The 20,193-nt window shown below is 35.9% G+C and overlaps 1 protein-coding gene across 3 annotated transcripts in view; it reads right to left on the bottom strand.

Moving 5' to 3' along the window:
• The window catches only part of ERC2 (ELKS/RAB6-interacting/CAST family member 2), a 608,417-nt gene that overhangs the window by 226,559 nt on the left and 361,665 nt on the right, over positions 1 to 20,193 (bottom strand). For all 3 annotated transcript variants that reach the window (XR_015695894.1, XR_015695895.1, XM_087709041.1), the window contains one exon: positions 17,632 to 17,792. Coding sequence is in view for 1 of the 3 variants with exons in the window: in XM_087709041.1 (XP_087565167.1) it covers positions 17,632 to 17,792 (161 nt within the window). In the remaining 2 variants the exon portion in view is untranslated. The remainder of the gene's footprint in view (positions 1 to 17,631; positions 17,793 to 20,193) is intronic.

Raw genomic sequence — 20,193 nt, 5'->3', positions numbered from 1 at the left:
GTCACAGTAGTGCAAGCCCTTAGCTGCATGGAAGCTACAATCCAGGCATTCTGAATATACATTACCTCAACACAACCACGGGGTCTACATATTCACAAGGGTTGTGGCATGCTGTGGGTCTCTTATAAAGTCAAATGGCTCAAGTCCTTCCATCTTTGCTGAAGAACAGCTCTGGAAAGGGTTTCCTCCACCTTAATCCTGAGTATTTGCATTTTGACATTTAAAACTTCTAGATTAAATTTCTTTTTTTTAAAAAAAATGCTTTTTAAAAATTTAATTCATGTCTTGTAAGATTAGTCATTTTTTTATGGAAGGTAAGGAAAAAAGATGAATGCCTCTCATTGTACACCTCAATGCTATAGCAGAGTGTGTCCTGGCTGGGGAATTCTGAGACTTGGAAGTCCTTGAATCTTACAGGTGCTGAGGTTGAGAAACACTGCTATGGGGTCCCAAGGGTTGAGAGGCATAGGGAGAGCAAGACCAGTATGTCTTTCTTATCCTGGGTAAGAAGAGGACATCAAGAAGAGTGGTGACATCCCATCTTTCATCTGTGTCACTACATCTAGCATGTCTGAAAATTGAGTCATGGCAACTGGACATTTCTGTTTGTTTGTTTCAAAATGTTTTGCTGCTTATCCAAGTAGCTTCTTCAGTCTGAGCAAGTTGGCTAGGGGATCCTACTCATTACTCACTTACTAGTAATGACCTTATTTAATTAGGTGAGAAATGAAACCACCTTGGAGGACATATATGGAATCTCCCTAACCAACTTGCTCAGATTGAAGAAGCTACTTTTGAAGTGCAATCTTTAATACCACTTAGACAGTACTTTCCAGCCTCCTCTAAGAATTTACAGAGTCAGCATATTGCCCCAACAATCTGGGTCCTCATTTTACTGACCTTGGAAGGATGGAAGGCTGAATCAACCTTAAGCAGATCAGGATCAAAATGTATTCTAACCATTGCACTACCACTGATAAACAGCAAAATGTTGTTGTTATTGTTTTAAAGTCCAGGTTGCCATGACTCAACTTCCAGACAACTCTATCTGAATGACTGAGAATCTCCATCAACATACATCCAAAATCTATGATTTTTCTTATGGATTGTGCTGAAAGCAATAATCCCCCCATATTGGAGACCTCTCATTCCGTCATTGGTGGTAAGGAAAAGAATGACAAAACTTAACTTCCTGCCAAGCCAAGCTGCAATTCAAGCCTGCCTACTGCATAGCTACCTACCAGGATGTCATTTTGGGAGTTATTGAACTCTGTGGTTTATCCTTCTTGGGGAGGGTGTCTGAAAAACTATTTGGAACAGAGTAAGTAAGAACTTCTCTCTTCTGATTATGTTTGAGCATAAATTATTTTGTGCAATTTGAGGTTCAGTTTCCTTCCTTCCTTCCTCTGTTGTAAACACTCTTCATCTTGTTATAGATGTGAGTTAGCCACCAGCTGCTTAATCCAGAATAGTTTTTCCTATGCATGTTTTAGGACAGTGGTTCCCAAACTTGGCAACTTTTAAGACTTGTGGACTTCAACTCCCAGAATTCTCCAGCCAGCAGAGCTGCCTCGAGAATTCTGGGAGTTGAAGTCCACAAGTCTTAAAGTTGCCAAGTTTGGGAACCACTGTTTTAGGAGTTCAGTGAGGTCTTTTCTTATTTATTTATAGGAATTTCATTTCCTTAATCCCATTAATACTTTCTCAGCATATAAACCGGGATATTAGTGACTTAGATATGCTATTATTTAAGCAGTAGCCAACAAGTTGTGCATTTTTACTATTACCATCATTACCGCAATCCATGCAATCCCACTTTCACATAGTACCATGGCTGCCTTGTTAGCTTATAAAGAAGATGACAGATGACAGATTCCATTTACATAATCATCTTTTCCTTTGACTATCCAGTAAAATTCACAAACAAATGTATTGTTAGGAAGGCGCATTGATGAACTTGGAGTGAAACCTGGAGCATGGAGGACGGAGCACAGAAGAATGAGAAAAATGAATAACGAAATTTTAACCCTTCTGCTGAATGTTCCTCAGTCACATGTTTCCTCCTTTGGGAAAAGTATGCAGCTATTCAACACAAATAATCACTTTTCCTAATCGAGAAGGTGAGTAAGCTATACAGCAGGATACCATTTGCTTCCTATGAACTTTTGTTGATGAGGACTTCCTACAGAGTGGTCAGAAAAGGATACAGTACCAAAGGAAATATGCCTCTGGAGCTTCACTTGTGAAGAGAGGATCCCTCGGCTTTTTCTGCTGTTATGTTCAATTGTGTTTTTATGAGCTGATATACTTGTCTTAAGAAAAGAGACAGACACTCTTCTGGCAGATTAGCTAGCTCTTTACAGGATCTGCTGTTAAATTTGATCGCTCATTTGCACATCTGTCTTTGCCCAACTGTGACATGAATGTAGCTCCTTACCGCTAAGTCCATTTAATCAGAAGCTTGTCTTCAATGAAATCTGTCAGCTTGTTTGACCTCTTAACAGTTCAGCATCTAGAATTACCATCGAGTTCAAAGTCAGATCTCACATTTCCAGCAGCTTGGATAAAGGGAGAACTTTGGCATGTAGAATCTGGGGCTGATAGCTCTTGACCTCTTGGCCACCCCCATTCACCACCTCCTGAGACTTGGCTTTTCAAATGGGTATTTTGAGCTCATGACAGGCACAGAGATAATGTTCAGGATATGATAAAGTAGAAATTGTGAATTATGTTGATACTGAATTGTCTTTAAATACTTTGCATTTCATTGTACTTTTCTCATTTTCCCAGTTCTTGGGTTGTTTGAACATCTGCCAGAAGAACATATCCTGATATGTTTAATCACTCATCTCTGATTACATCTCCATAATGATCTCTGAAACTTTCAGAATGTAAAAATGTGTGTCTGGGTCTATAGATATACAGAGAGACATGCACAGAGGTATATACAGTATGTATGAATACACATATACAGAGTCCTTTAAATACAAGCATACAGAGAGACAGTTTATCTGAAACAATCAAATAAAAACATTTGAAACATTGGTTTAAACTTTTTCTGCCATTCCACGAGGTTAGTTATTCTATTTCTTTTTGTCTTTTACAGGTAATGCTCAATTTACAACCACAGCTGAAACCAGAATTCCCACTGCTATGCACTTAAAATTGTTAATAGCAATAGCACCTAAACTTATATACCGCCTTATAGTGCTTTTTAAAGTACTCTCTAAGCGGTTTACAGAATCAGCATATTGTTCCCAACAATCTGGAAGAGAGTCACATCCAATTTTACAACCTTTTTTTGTTGTGGTTGTTAAGCAAATCACTGCAATTGTAAGCAGTGGTGGTATTCAGCCAGTTTGCACCACTTCAGGAGAACAGGTTGTTAAGTTTCTGAGCAGTTTGGTGAACTGGTTGTTGGAATAAATCATTAGGGCAGAGAACTGGTTGTTAAATTATTTGAAACCCACCACTGATTGTAAATGAATCATAGTGTCATTCAGCAAATCCAACTACCCTCATTGACTTTGCTTGTTGGAAGTTGGCTGGAAAGATCACAAATGACTCTAGGATGCTCCAATGGTTGTAAATACATGTGGGTTATCAAGCACTCCAATATTGATCACATGGCGCTGGGGATGCTGCCTGGGTCATAACTGTGAGAACCTATTGTAAGTCACTTTATTCAGTGGTGTTACATCTTCATATGGTCACTAAACAAAGGGTTGAAAGTCAAGGATTATCTGTACTACACTAATAGATATACAACAGCAAGCAAAAGAAATTTAAATATAGAATAACAAAAAAGAGAAAAAAGACAACAATTTGTAGCTATATGAAAGTTAATACAACTCAGTTTTGAAGCAACAGACTGAACCTTGACCAAATGTGATCTCATATTATCCTATCTTTCCTTTGTCTGATAAAGAGGCAGTTCAAAGACTAAGAATCAACACATAAGGTCCAACTAGCTATTGTATCTGTTATCTGGTACAGAAGTATATTTCTAACACATAACCATCTTTTGTGCCACATTCTAGGCATCATTGATTCAATGTGCTTCACAAACATAGAAATTCCAAATTTGTGAATATACTTTAATGTGTTCTAAGATTTCTTTAATATATTAGCTCTCTTCCTAGAACTAACTTCTGAATTTGGAAAGTTGAAGTACATATACTTTAAACTTAGCAAGGTTGAGAAACAGTGTCTTGAGGAGACATTTGTATCAAGGATACCTTGAAGTTCTGCTGACATTTTCACAGTTAAAATAATCTTAGTGATCATCACTGCAGATGATAGTTTATGATGATTAAATAATTCAATATTTACTCAGTGCAATATTAAATGACTGACTATCCACTGGATACACAGATTACTATACTGCTAAATATCGCAAAATTTGAACATCAGTCAAATTGATTGCACCCACCTATGCTTGGAAAATCCGATCATGCTGTTAAAATCTACCTACAGATTTCTAAATATATTAGATATAATTATAGAGTTTTTACAAAGCTGTTGAATATTCTTTTTATGAAGCATTTCTATAAATAAGCTAATGGGAATGTTAAGACTCATATCACCCATTCATCTAATAGCAGAATGTATATAAAAACACACATATAGAATAAAACAGCTCTTGCTATATCTGTGGTAGAGCAGGACATAGAGAATTTTGTGGGAAATATTAGAAAACTGCTACCAATCAGTGCACATAATCCTGAACTAGATTTACAAAGGCTGGCTTTGTTTTCTGACAGATTCCCTATGTTCCTTTGGAACTTGCCATTTTTCTCTGCTTCTCAGTAGCAAAAAAGGGAAAAAAGTAACTATTTGAAAGATAGTTTTGTCCTTCTCATTTGCCAACAGCTAACCATGCCTAACATCAAAAGCTATTTACTTAAAATATCACCCTAGAACAATTTGATTCATTTACAACTAACTGAAACTAATAAAAGTCTTAGAGAGTCTTTATTTTATTCCTGAAAACCAAGAGTTGGTTTTTGAACCTCAGGTGAGTAAACTTTCATAAAATAGGATTGGCATAGTATGAAGACACTTCCAATACCTGAATGAGACCACACTATTAAAAACTATATACAGAATATGTAGGCTTTTCCAGGCAAAATACTAACATTGCTGTGTAATGTCTGCTTCTGCCCATTGTTTTATACCTGCCAATGCCATTAAGTAACAAGAAAATTCATTTGAAGAACATCTGGAGAACGTCTACACCAAATCTAAACAACCAACGGTAAAAAAAAAAAATCAGCACAAATGATCATTTTATTATATTTTCTGGAAAAACTGACTTTGGTTATCATTTACAATAATTCTAATGGATGTATTGCTAATTTGGACATCCAACTCTCCCCATCAGTTTAGAGCAATTTAGGTCTACTATATAATTGAAATTGGTATATAAACAGAGAACAAATTTCACTCCTTTGTAGCACTGAGGATGTTATCAGGTTGGATAATGAAAGTCTGAAAAAAACAGACAGCCAACATCCATCATACAGAATTGGAGCAATACATTATTCAGTGTAAATGCCCCTGTACACTTCTCTCAAGTATGACAAGGAACAATTGATGAGCACACATTGGGTATGACTTTAAAACAACTATAAATATATTTAATTGGCATGCCATCCACCCATATTTGTTTGCTAATCAGATGCTATGAAGTACCTTGTTTAATGTCATTGAAGTTAATATATACAATGTGGCAGCATTCCAATCTAGCAAGGAAATTGCCTGATCTAATATGAGATTTATTAGCATTGTTACATTTTCAGTGACTGGTATGTTAATTCCAGTGGTGGGTTTCAAAATTTTTTAGAACCTCTTCTGTAGGTGTGGGCTACTTTGTGGGAGTGGCTTGCCAGGCATGTGACTGGGTGGGAGTGGCTTGCCAGGCATGTGACCGAGTGGGAGTGGCTTGGCAGTCATGTGACTGGGTAGGCATGGCCAACTTGTAAAATGTGGTGAAACTCACTTAATAACGCACTTGCTTAGCAACCAAAATGTTGGCTCAGAAACTCTGATATTGAGTGTGCAAGTCTTAAAGCTGTCAAGTTACAAGACCCTTGCACCACTAACCCTTTAGAAAAAAACCCCAGGGGTGGTCAAACTTGACAGCTTTAAGACTTGTGGACTTCAACTCCCAGAATTCCTCCTCCAGTCATGTTGGCTCAGGAACTCTAGCACTGAAGTGTGCAAGTCTTAAAGCTGTCAAGTTACAAGACCCTTGCACCCCTAACCCTTTAGAAAAAAAAACCCCAGGGACATTCAAACTTGACAGCTTTAAGACATTAAGGTTTAGATAGGACACTTAGAGGTGGGCGTGGCAGTTGGTGAGCCAGCCAATCAGTGAGCAGTGGGCAGGGCAAGCATGGTGCGGACGGGCAGGGGGAGGCAGTTGGAATGGTTCTAAACGGCATGGTAGATTTGTGGAACCTCTTCTATAGGAAGAGGTTAGAACTGGCAGGAACCCACCTCTGGTTAATTCTTTTATTTCATCTCCTCTGAAATTATTTAGGGAAACCCTTTTTGTTATTACTAGCATTCTTTGCATCTCCCTTAACATCCAAAGTTGTAAAAGAGAAGTAGGAAATAGGAAGTAGGAATAAGGAGGAGGAGGAGGAGGGAGGGAGGGGAAGAAGAAGAAAAAGAGAAGGAGGAGGAGGAGGAGGAGGAGGAGGAGGAAGAGGAGGAGGAGGAGGAGGAAGAGGAAGAGGAATAAGAAGAATTTTTTGTTAATTTCAGCTTCTTTTGGAATTTCATTTTTCCAGCATTCACGCTACAATTTCAGACTAACTTTTCATTTCTAACCTTGTCCTTTTTCCATTTCTATATCTGCTTTCCTCTCAATCCTCTTCCCTAAACATTTTGTGAAAGTACATTGGTTTCTACTTACATTAGCCATATAAATAAGAGTACTAAATAATACCTATATAGTTTTTGTTTAAAAATCTGAAAACTTTCTTGCAATACAAACTGTACAATGGTTGAACAGTCTACCTCTTGTGCATTCTCCATCTCTGGACACTCACCTGTCAAGGATGGTTGAATTGGTTTTCCTGCACATTGCAAAAGGTTGGACTAGATGAATCCTTCCAACTCCACAATTCTATGAGTGTCAATTTTTCCCTAAATTGGAATTATTTGGAACTTTTCATTTAGTATATCTTGTATTAGGAATTCCTCCTCAACTTGCACTCATATTCCCATTTTTTAAATAGTTTCTTTGAGTTTTTGGAGTGTATTTGGTCTTGAGTCTTAAATAAATCTCGATTGATTGATTAAAGTCCTTTAGTAAGGTTGAACATTCTCAATTTGAGTTTTCTTTAAAATCAAAAACTCTAGCATTACTTTATTTCTCTACTTTCACTTCTTCCAATAGTCATCCAAAAGATCTTTCACTAGGAAACTAACTTTGCTACTGACATCAGTTAAAAAAATTAAGTATCAATTCATATTATTTTACACTATCCTTCTCTTGTTACCAAAATGCTATTTTATTGTTCTGTGTTTTTTCTATAATTGCAAACTCATTTTTAATGTTGATATTATTATCAAAGGACGGCAAAGTGTTATATAAAAATTAAGTAACTAATTAAGGAACAAAAAGTGTAGCATTACCATTTATACCCTAACTATGCTTTTGGATAGAAACACAATGTTGTGTTAATAAAATCATCCCTCAAGTAGGCAATCACTATTTATTACATGCAATAAAATTTTGTATTTACTCTTTACTTCTGCTTTTTTTTTTTTAATACTATGGAGCAAAATAATTCCAAATAGTTTCAGAAAAAAGGACTGGGTTTTTTGTTCCCCTTTATGGAAACAATAACTTGCTTTAAAAAAAAAAATAATTTTACCTCTTCCAGCACAAATGCCATTCCATCCTGGAATTTTGTCAGTATTTCCCCAATGAATAACTGATTTCATTCAATTATTGAATTAATTACTGCATATTCTGCGGTAACAAAAAAATCTATACTTATGCTTTATTTGAACTTTTTCCCATTCATTTGTGATCGAAGCACTATATGCAGCTCAACTTCTTTCTCCTATCCAGCTTTAACCTAGGTCAGTTTTAGCTGGTCAGAACTGAAATTATGTTTGCACAGTACTTCAAAGGAGTGTTATGTTTAAATAGAAATAAATTATAAGTTCTTGACTCACACCTAAACTGTATGCTAAATTCATAACCATTAATAACATCTACTTAACTTATTATTTCTTTACAAAAACTGTAGGCTACTTCCATCTAAAGCAACCTATGCAATGATAGTTAAAGTATACAAATACCTATTTAAAACAAACACAGGTTGCCATAGAAATAACGAGGAGTGATCTTGCAGCTTTTAGGAGTAGTGGTGGGAAAGAAAGGGAAAGAAACACTATTGGGCTCTGCCCCATTGACTGGTTCATATAAACCCATGATCCAATATTATCCCATATCTTAAAATGTGATGTCATGAGAATTTATCTCCATACAATAAGTGGACAGGATAAGAAGCATGTTCCCCTTAATGTTTATTACTCCCTAAAATTTAAATTCCTTTTAAATAACCATATTCTTTACACACTCTAAAAATTCTTTTTCTCATTTTTGGTGCACTAAATGTTTGGGAAGGATCTGGAATGCTATTATATTCCCACACTTTCCTCTTTTCAAGTGTGGCTTCTTATAGGAAAAAATAGTTGTTACTGTATAGATATATATGCATGTGGGCTTAATATATGTCTATCTGGGACACAGTGGCGCAGTGGCTAAGACACTGAGCTTGTTGATCAGAAAGGTCGGCAGTTTGGCGGTTCAAATCCCTAGTGCTACGTAATGGAGTGAGTTCTTATTACTTGTCCCAGCTTCTGCCAACCTATCAGTTCAAAACCATGTAAAAATGCAAGTAGAAAAATAGGAAGCACCTTTGGTGGGAAGGGAACAGTGTTTTGTGTGCCCTCGGCATTTAGTCCTGCCAACCATGGAGATGCCTTTGGACAGTGTTGGCTCTTTGAAACGGAGATAAGCACCATCCCCTAGAGTCGAGAATGACTAACACATATGTGCAAGGGAAACCTTTACTTTTACCTTTATCCAATAGACAGACATGCAGTGGTAAGAAATACTGTTCATTAATTTGAGTGTTGTGTTATTGTATTTTTAAAACCCTCCTAAACAAATGGTAATATTTTTTTATAATTGTTCTGAATTGAAATGATACTTATAAACTACTGAAATGTGTACAAATGCCAAAGAATGAATAGCTGTCCATGCTACTAAAATATTAAGAGTAGAGTGACCTTAAGTTTCAAAGCCCACTATGAGACCAGCCCCGTAACCTCACTCTGGCTTTCTTAATGAATAACAAATGGGCTTTCACAGTACAAGCTGCCATTACAACTCATTCTAGTGTGTGTTTTTTAAACTGCAGTAATGCATCATCTTGCCTGACTGTATGTCATCTTCTAGAAGGTCAACAAAAGTATGTAACCCCTCCCCTCCCCATGTTTAAGTTATGAGGAGAAAAATTGACAAAGCATGAAGCAACCAGTTTTCTTTTATTCTTACCTCTATCTTAGACTTACCCTCCTGCAACATAAAATATCGAATGGTTTCATGAATCCGGATTTAAATTAAAAATATGAAATATATATAAATTACTGAGTCCTAAAACAAATATAACCTTAGGCTTTTTTCTTTTCTAAAAAAACAATCTGTGGCCCAAAGGATAGTCACTTCAATCTATTTGAAATGCTTGAATGAGCATTACAAAGGCTACTACTATTTACTTCTTTTCACAGGTATTTAGAAATGTGCATTATGTTGCTGTGGACAATTAGTCTTTTATCCAATTTTACTTGATATTTTAAACTCTCCCACCCTAAGGTTTTAATTATCCCTCTTAGCCAGCATTCTTAGGTCTCAATTCATGCGCCTGGAAATCTGCCTCCGTGATGTTATAACCTTGTTAACGTAACAAAAGAGGAGTTTACTTAAAACTGTACTGACTATGGACTTAAGCCAAATTTACTTGAAAGAGGAAAGAGACTGTCAAAAATCCTACAGTAAACATAGAAAAGCAGTTCTTTCATAACCTTCACCTTAATTCATAGAGACAAGTAATTTACATGTAAGTGGATTCAGATGGTCTATAAAGAGGCCTCTCTCTAGAATCGGACTGGTTTTGTTCCTTTTCCCTATCCATTCACTCTCTCTCTTCCTCATTTTTTTCTCTTCCTAAGACATGGCTATGTTTGCCTGATGACAAAGCATCTGCAAAGTTTGAATAATAATAAATCATAAGGTAAACATTTATAAGTCATCAGCATCAATATGAACTGAACAAATTTCATAGAGCCATTTTTAGTTTTAGTCAGTTCTCTGTCAAAATTTACATACAATAAATCCTTTTATGTTGGCAGTATAAAGTTGCATTTCTAATGTAGTAATGATTACATTATTCTTAAGTGCTAGTGGGCTTGTCAATTATAGATCATATTGCCACTGGAGCTTTCTAAATCCAACAATTAAAATCACTTTTATTTTATATACCACTATTTTACATTAGTTAGACTAAATAAAACCTCTCCGTATGTATGAATATGAAGCTGGGATCGCAATCCCACTTACTGAGCTTTAATTTCCATGTTTTATTTAGAATCATAATGTAAAAGGGACACAGATGCAATTCTGGTTCATAACAATCAGTGCAGGCTTTGTATTTGCCTCCAGTATGAAAACCTGATTAATGGAAATCTGAGCTGACAGTTCATATGATAGGGTTGAATGCCAAATAAGTGAACTCAGAGTATGAATTTATCAGACCAATTCTAAGTGGTTAATGATACCAAACTTCCCTGGTTTCTTATGTCTCTGGCATAGACAGTTGTCAAGTGTGGGGATATCAGGAAATTCAGGCAGTTCAAATCAATATAAAGATTTATTGCAAATTCCAGCTCTCTACAAGAATCTGAACTACTAAAGGTCAAAGCAAATCTGTGGTAGGTAAAGGTCTATGGAATTCAAGATGGGCTGGTCTTAGATCTCTTGTGGGCATGAAGGGATTTGGGACTGATAATGTGCTTGATCCTTCACTCAGATTCAACCTGGTCATCTCCTACAACAGTGTAGGATATACAGTAAGCTGTAAATGATTATTTGAAGGTTGCATATATAGTATTTGATATTGGTAATATGAGTTGACAAAAGTCTTTTTGAATTCGGTCCTTATTAGCTGGTCAGCCAGTTTTCTTACAATACAAATCAAAACAAATGTAATTCTAGTGTATAAGACACACAAATTATTTCAATCTGAGAGATGAGTGTACATGTTTCTTTAAAACAAAAGGGAAAGGGGTAAAATTATATTATGCCCAGTTCATCTCACAGGATTGCTAGGGTAAAAATGGAAAATGAATACTGAATATGCTGTCTTGAGCTGCTGGAGGAAAGGCAGGATATAAATTCAACAAATAAATAATTTACCAATAAATCTTGACTAATTTAAAAAGAAGGCTGTATGTAAAAGCCAATATCTCTGACAGCAAGTAAGATATGCTAGTTTGGCCTAGTGGTTAAAGCATCAGGTATCAACTGGGAGACTGTCAGTTCTAGTCCTACTTTAGCCACAAAATGTGGCTGGGTGACTTTGGGTCATTCTCTCTCAACCCAATTTACTTCTAAGGATTGTTGTACTAGTAGGGGATGAAGGATCAATTAATCAGAATAGAATTGGAAGGGAACTTAGAGGTCTTCTAGTCCAACTCCTTGCTCAAGCACCCTATACTATTTCAGACAGGTGGCTGTCCTGTCTTTTCTTAAAAACCAGTAATGAAGCACCTACAACTTCTGAAGGGAAGGCATTCTAATCATTATTTGTTCCCACTGTTATGAAGTTTCTCCCTAATTCCAGGTTGCTTCTTTCCTTGATTAGTTTCCATCAATTGCTTCTCATCTTGCCTTCTGGTGCTTTTGAAAATAAATTGACCCCCCGCTTCCTTGCTGCAGTTCCTCAAATACTGGAATACTGCTATCATAGGAGTATTAAGTATGTTCATCATTTTGAGTTAGTCATAAAAATAACAAAGGTGGCATATAACTAAATAAATAAATAAGTATGAGTAAATCCATTCTTTAAAACTTGTTTTTCATAAAGCAAACAGGACTGAGGATGTTATTCTGTATTAGCTGGTTCAAATTTTGACTGAAATGCTGACTTCATGTTTTTTCATCACTATTAACTTTAGCTGGATTGCGCCCACTATTTATATAATCTTTGTTAATGCCACTGCTCAGGCAAGCAAAAAGATGGTGTGATTCTAGGACCTTCCTGCTGTTGAGAATGTCGAGGGTGACTTCCTTCTATTTAGACACATCTAGATCATTCTAGATTTGTATTTGGCAAACAATATCAGAAAAAGAAGAAGAAAAAATCAGAATAAAGCATTCCAAAGCTTGCATCATTTCTCCATGCTATATGTAAATAGGCATACACATACCCGAGGTGATAATTTAGTTTCTGTTAAAATGAATTAGCTTATTCGGCTACTCTGACTTATATATGTGGATCAGGTCCCACTGGAGAGATCTTCATTTTTCACAGTAAAATTGTATTGTTTTAAGCATATTTGCTTTTTAAATAAGGAGAAAACAGACCCATTCTATTCTGGAACATCTGCTAAATTCATAATCAGTTTGTCAGCTGAGGTTAGCAATGTAGAATGCTGCAGTTGATCAGGCTGCCCTAGGTGTCACTGAGGCCTCTGGGAATTAAACTAAGAGAGTTTCAGTAGACAAGAGGGTAATTCAGTCAGCCTCTTTTTAAAAAAAGTAAAAAATAAAAAATTGGAGGGGAGGGGAGAGAGAAATTTCTGAAAACAGAAGCTGGGCTTTCTTTTTTCCTTCTAATGCTCCTCTCCCTCACCGCCCCTGATGCCTTTATAGTCATTTATACTTCTGACTATCAAATCAGAGATGGAGGCCCACACATTCCCTTGCTGGCTTTAGTTCAATATAAATATGATCCTATTTTATCGTCTTGATCATTATTATTTTCTCAGTTAATAAAACTTTGAGAAAGCATTTTCCAATGATATATATAAAGTTTTGGCTGAGATCAGCCTTAGGAAAATATATAGTATATAGTGGCACAAACAAGTGATCAATTACTAATCCACTTATTTTGATTTCATGTAACCAACAAGCTTTGGAATATCTTTCTAAAACAATACATTCATTCCTGTGTATGTGTGAGAGAGAGAGACAGACAGACAGACAGAGACAGACAGAGAGACAGAGAAAGAGGGAAGGAGGGAGAGAGAGAATTATCTATAGAAATAAATAATTCTAAATCTGCTGCTTATATTTGTACTCACAGACACTCCCAAAAATAAATACACTGAAAAAAAGAAAAAAGATATAAATTTCTAATGTATTTCATTATTTTCTCTTTTTCCTTGTTTTTAGTGTGTGTGTGTGTGTGTGTGTGTGTGTGTGTGTGTGTGTGTGTTTCTGTATGTTATATGTATGTGTATTTAGATATATGGACAACTGATTTATACTCTGCCTTTGAGAAGCCAAATTGGCACACATAACACTCCCTTCTCCAATTTTGCCTCACAGCAACAATTCTATGAGGTAGGCTGAACTGCAAGTGACTGGGCCAAAATCCACCATTGAATTTCCATGCTTCTAACTTCCATTGAATCAGAACCTGGGTCTGTCCATTCCTACTTTAACACCTTAATCACTAATCTATATAAGATGTCTTGGAGTCATGACTTTCATCTTGTATTTGAAGCCAACATTGGATTTGCCTGTATATTTAATATGTCTCTGTGTGTAGAACTGTTTAGAAATAGCAATAGCAGTAGCTATATCCTGCTTCGTAGTGCTTTACAGCCCTCTCTAAGAGGTTTACAGAGTCAGCCTATTGCCCCCAACAATCCGGGTCCTCATTTTACCAACCTCACAAGGATGGAAGGCTGAGTCAACCTTGAGCCACTCAGAGTCAAACCCTTGGCAGTAAGCTGAATTAGCCTGCAATATTGCATTCTAACCTTTGCACCACCACAGCTCCTGTCACTGACATCTCTAGGAGCCCACAAAAAATTGATGAGAAAAAAGTTTCACTCTCTTCTTCTAATAATAATACGACTCACAGATTTATCCTGTGGCAATACCTTTAATTCCATCAAACATCCATATCTGCCTATTCCAGGTCCTTGGGAAGGACTCAATAGGTGGATAAAAATGCTAAATCCACTGAATATTTGGCTGATAAGTGCAAGGAACCATAATAATATGCAAAAGTAGCCACTCCATATCTGGTTGCAAAACTCTGGTAATGGCACAGCAGCTAGGAGATAGAGAACCCTTTAGTGCCATCATGTGGTTCTCCAGATGTATGCACCTCAAACATGGTATTCTTATTCAAAACTAGCAGTGACTTCCTGGATATTCCCATCATGCTCCACTGAGCAATTCTGCCTAAGGGAGAGAGGAAGTCCCACTTTCTTAGAGAAAATATCCTCAGAGATGGATAAAAACACATTCTTTCCAATCTACATCAGTTTCACATTTGCAGTGCTCATTCATAACTGTGCTGTCATGTTCTCGGCTATTTTTTTAAAAAAACCACAAAATAATATTTAATGCATTTTTTCATGAAGGGTAACATTCTTAACATGTTTTGACCAAATTCTGAAATTTAGCATAGATTATGCTAAAATTTGTATTAGTTTTGGGGTTAGTTTAAGCCAATAGCTGCAGCACCAGGTTCAGAGAAATGTAAAACTTAAATAGATTTAAGATTCTCGAATCCACTTGTTTTGCATCAGAGTTGCATCTACAGCAGATAGAAATATGAAGAAGGGTATGCAGTTGCTTTGATTTACCAAATGTGAATGTTTCAGACTTAGCTTGACTAGTTATCTTACCTTTTATAGTAACTCCTCAATTAAGTTCTAAATTGAAAACATAACACAAAGCATATGCCTGCATATTGGTTCACCTGCTATAGTTTCTAGCTTTATGCCTGTGATAATTTAAACAAAGCTGAATGTCTTAAGAATAGATTGAACTATTTCAGTTTGATAAGCAGACACAAAATTACTAGCAAAATATTGCTTGACATTAACCATAACATATACATTTAAACTGATGACAACACTGCTCTAAATTAAATAAACTATTGATAGATAAGTTTATTGGCTTTTGTTTCTTTTTCTGTCTCTCTTCTTTCTTTCTTTTTAAATAAAACCTCTTCATTTTAGTGAAGAACAAAGCCTTTGATTCTTCTAATCTTTATGGTGCTAGCAACCTGGTGTCAAAAAAGCTAGTCAAGATGTGTTGTCTTTCAGATCTATGGAGCAGAAATTGGAGTCACCAGAGAATTTCTACCCAAGTTCCAAGAAGGGCACATTAACGTCCTAACTACTTCCCATGGAAATCACAGTTGTATCAACATCCTGCTGTTTTGTTTGCATTTAATTTGGGATATAACTCTCTATGCTCTCAGCATGGATCCCATCGTTAAATAAAAGCACACCATGGGTTGTAAAATATCAACCAAGTGTTCCACTTTTCAAAGGTAGGTTTTGTGGAGAACATAAATAACACTGCATATTTACTGCAGATTATATAACCTACATAAAAGTACACCAATAAAAGAAAGAGAAACAATTTTTGCAGTACTAGTGTTGAAATAGTTTATAAAATGTAGATATAAAATAGATTTAGCCAGAATAATTTATTTATTATTCATACATACACACACACATACATCTGTACAATAATCACACTCCTTTCTCAAGTGCCCACACTCACATATGCATATATTCAAAATGTCACATGTAAATTTGACAGAAATTATAAAAAATTCCATCTCTTACATATGGACATCAGCAGGTGATAACACTTGCCCCATCTTGCTGGGCTCAGAAGTAAGCAAAATCAGGCCAGGCAATTATTTGGATGGGAGACTTCAAGGCAATATGAGTATTGTAGAATAGAGAGGAAGTAAATAATAATAATTCCAAAAAGTGGAAGTGGAAAATCATTTCCATATTGTTCCCTCCCCCCCTCAAAAAAAAGCTGCACAGGGATATTCATGATATCACCAGGAGCTTGAAGGAGATGGTACCTTTACTTTACTTTTATCTAATATATTTCCCTCTCAATATTATGTAACTCGGGTCAAAGCCAACTAATTATGACATGGTCCCTTTGGTAATCCATGGAAATGATAGTATACTAAGGTTCTATAAATTATCTGGAAATTTGGGGAAATGTTTTTCAATTGTCTTTGCTTCTTAATTCAACTAGGGCAACACTGTACTACGTAGTTGGTATGTAACATAGTTTTTTCATTAGGAACATGATATTCTTCCAAATATAAGTTTGTGGTTGGAGAAGAAAGAAAGAAAGAAAGAAAGAAAGAAAGAAAGAAAGAAAGAAAGAAAGAAAGAAAGAAAAATCTTTTTGACAAATTTTAGAACTTAGTCTTCATAGTGTGATAGGCTATTTTGGAACATTGATATATAGCACAATCTAATAAAACAATCACATAAGGAGAAATGTAACAACTATTTGAATATACTGAGTTCTTTCAAGCATGCAATAAGTATTTCTGAAGGAAAAAGAAAAAAAATAACCCCCCCCAAAAAATATTATGTATGTAGTGGCAAAATGCATCTTTTCAGAGAATAGAGAATATCAAAACTACCATCATCGCTGGTTTGGAATAGTATTGTTTGAGAGTTGCCTATCCCTTGACCCTACTATCAAGAATTTGATAGTACTCATCATGTAACCCAACATTACAAGAAGTAACTAAACCTGGCCAAAGAGAAATTTCAATAGCATGATTATCAAATAGGTTTGATGCATCACTTATACCTAGATTTTCATTGGATCAATAAATGAAAAATGTCATTTATTTATTTATTTCTGTAGTTTTCGACTTTATTTATCACTATTACTCAAGCTAATAATAATGTATCATCTTCACAGAACTATTTATTTCCACTTAAGTGAGAAATAAAGGAAGCAAGCTCATGTCCATGTGGGACTGAAGTTCAAGAGAAGATTACTAACATATATCAATGAGTGAAAGCTTGCATGAGAAAGTATATGGGTGGGTATTCAACAAGGAAAAAAACTTTATTGGAAATATAAATAGTGATTTTACATCCTTTGTAACTTCAGATAAATTGTGACAGGTAAATAATGTTGTATTATGGCATAGAATTTTACCTACGAATCAATGTGTCTCAATATCAAATGCATGGCTTCCTTTAATTAAATAATACTCACCATTTTAGCACTAAATGAACCTAGTTTATTTATTGTGCTTAAAAACTTCTTGGCTGCTTGCTTACTTCAAGTCTGCTTATACATGCATATCAAACTAATTTTCAAGAAGTGTTTCCTTCTATTGCCACCTGTAAATAACAAAATATTCTGACCCAACTTCTGTAGCTCAATATTATTACTTACTGTCATTTAGCTTAATTCATTTTCATTTTGGTAAAGCAATCTTCTGTCTATAAAATAAAGAGCTATGAATATGTTGCAAACTGAAATGAAAAACCAAGAGACATAAATGCACTTACTTCATTTCCAGGATCTCCTCCAACTGTTTTCTCCGTTCTAGTCTTAAATTGGCCAGATGTGCTTCTTTCTCACCCAGAGACTGCTGTGTTGAGGCAAGGCGAGCTTTAGTGGCATCCAGTTCTTGCCTGGTCTTATCCAATGCATTCCGTAATTCTTCTAACTAAAAAGCATAGATAAATTCAGGTACTCACAATTAGCAAATGAACAAGAAATTGTAATGGGTAACCCCACAGTCATTAAAAAACTACTCTCTTCAAGGGAACATAGTGAAATAATCCTGAATTGTGTGGCTTAAGTAATACATTTTAACAGCATGAAAAGGAGATATATATTGCATCTGATTAAATAAAGAAGAATAAAAGTATTTATTACAGACCTATGACCAATGATAATAGTTCATGTGCCTATTTTTAAAGAAGGATAAAACTTCTCAGTTTCATTTCATTTCACATGCAGTGTGTGTGTGAGAGAGGGGGGGGAGAGAGAGGGAGAGTTCAGGCATTTCAGAATATGTCAGGGTTAGGCATCCATCCTGACTTTTCTTAATTATGTTGTGAGCAAAATAATGATATTGGCATTTGCTGGAGCAAAATCCATACATTGATTGTGAGCGGATGTATCAGAAGTGGAAGAGAACGTATTCAGAACTCACATTTGTAACACTGATATTACCTAAGATGGCATTACTTAATTAACCAAACTGCAAGATGAAACTTCAGCTTATTATTAAGGGATTTAATCCATTTTGGGTTCTCATAATATCCTAAATCATAAACTAACCAAAGCAAAAATACAGTGGGCTCACACAGTGTGCTAAACCACAAACACACTAAGTGTAATAGGAAATATCACCAGGAATTCTTTCACACAATGAAGGTTTAAATTAATTGGTATATCCATATTGTAAACATTCACTTAAACACAATGAAAGAATAATGTAAAAATGTAAATATTATTTACATAGACTATTTCTCTTTCTATTTTCATCTTTCACATAAAGCATACTCTTCCCTTGACAATTTTACAGGTCCCCAACTTTTTAGCTATCCAGAAGCAATAGCACTTGGACTTATATACTGCTTTACAGTGCTTTACAGCCCTCTCTAAAAGGTTTGTAGAGTCAGCATATTGACCCCAACAATCTGGGTCCTCATTTTACTGACCTTGTCAGGATGGAAGGCTGAATCAATCATAAGCCTGGTGAGATTTGAACTGTCAAATTGCAAGCAGCCAGCAGGCAGCAGAAGTAGACTTCAGTACTGCATTCTAACCACTGCGCCACCACAGCTCATAAGCCAATAATGAGCTGGATCTTCCCGGGATGCTGGGGGGGGGGCTGACATAGAAGCGTGTAAATGGTGTTGGGGGTATCCCAGGAAGTTTGCTATGGCACTAGGGTTTTTGTCTTTTTTATTGTTTTTTTTAAACTTTTTGTGATTTTATTGTTGTCGTGAGCTTCCTATATTTATGCTCTAAGACAGAGGGCAATACAAATCTTTTAAATAAATATGCTTCTATGAATTATGGAACAGACTAAGGGGACCATTGTAGTGATCCTTCACAACTTGAACCAATAAATTATCTGCATTATTAGAAAAAGTGCTGTAGGTCTTGTAGACTGAAGTCCACTGAGCTCGTGGTCAAGAGTACTAGTCAGTGGGAAAGATAAGAAGATAAAATCACAGGAAATAGAAGAATGATGATCTTTAGACAGCAGGAGACTCCAAACCTGGCAACTTTAAGACTTGTAGACTTCAATTCCGAGAATTCCTCACCAGCTATGCTGCCTGGAGAATTCTGGGAGTTGATGTCCACAAGTCTTAAAGTCGCCATGTTTGGAGACCCATGTTCTAAAGATTCTATAGACAAAATATTTATGATGGAGTAGTCAAATTCTCTGGGCTGTTGAATCTAAACAGCTTGTCTGGTTGTCTTAGGATAATCAAGTTTGAGAATGTATCTTTTAACCTCAACCACATTTTGCTTCTTTAGGTTTAAGGACAATCACTGGCCAGCAAAAGAACATGCACATGTTCACCCAAGTACATATCCTACAGCAAGAATCTATATTGTTTTTAAAAACAAAGAGAATTGTTAATTATTTTCTCCTTTCAGAATTACAGCGCCACGTTCAGTCTTCAAGAGAATTTTCTTATTTTTCAGGACAGTTTACTTCAAAGACAATTCCACTCGATGGAAAACAATTAGGCTTGTGATTCCCCCTATCCTTCTCCGCCCCCACCTCCAGACACTGCTTTAAAGAAACTCTGCAAGTGCAGCAGAGCAACTCTTTAGGCGGTGCTAAAGTATGTTGCTGTCAGAGTGGCTTTTCTGGTTAATGTCAATAACACTATGTATAAAAGGTGACCAAAGTGTGTACAAATGTTGATCTTTGGAGAAAGCATGCCTATAATCATACACACATCCACTATTTCATCCACCAGGCTGACTGCAAGGAGAAAGGGCAAAGTACATTTTTTAAAGACAAAATACAATTCCTAGACACTTGCTAGGTTGTAAGTCACAAGGGAACTCCTCTGCGATGTGTTGAAATGATGAGG

Source organism: Thamnophis sirtalis, unplaced genomic scaffold (assembly GCF_051295495.1).
Source record: "Thamnophis sirtalis isolate CommonGarterSnake01/CBP01778 unplaced genomic scaffold, rThaSir2_p1.2 scaffold_3, whole genome shotgun sequence".
Classification (NCBI taxonomy): Eukaryota; Metazoa; Chordata; class Lepidosauria; order Squamata; family Natricidae; genus Thamnophis; species Thamnophis sirtalis.
Note: the sequence above shows the minus strand (reverse complement) of the source record. Positions and strands in the feature narration are given on the sequence as shown.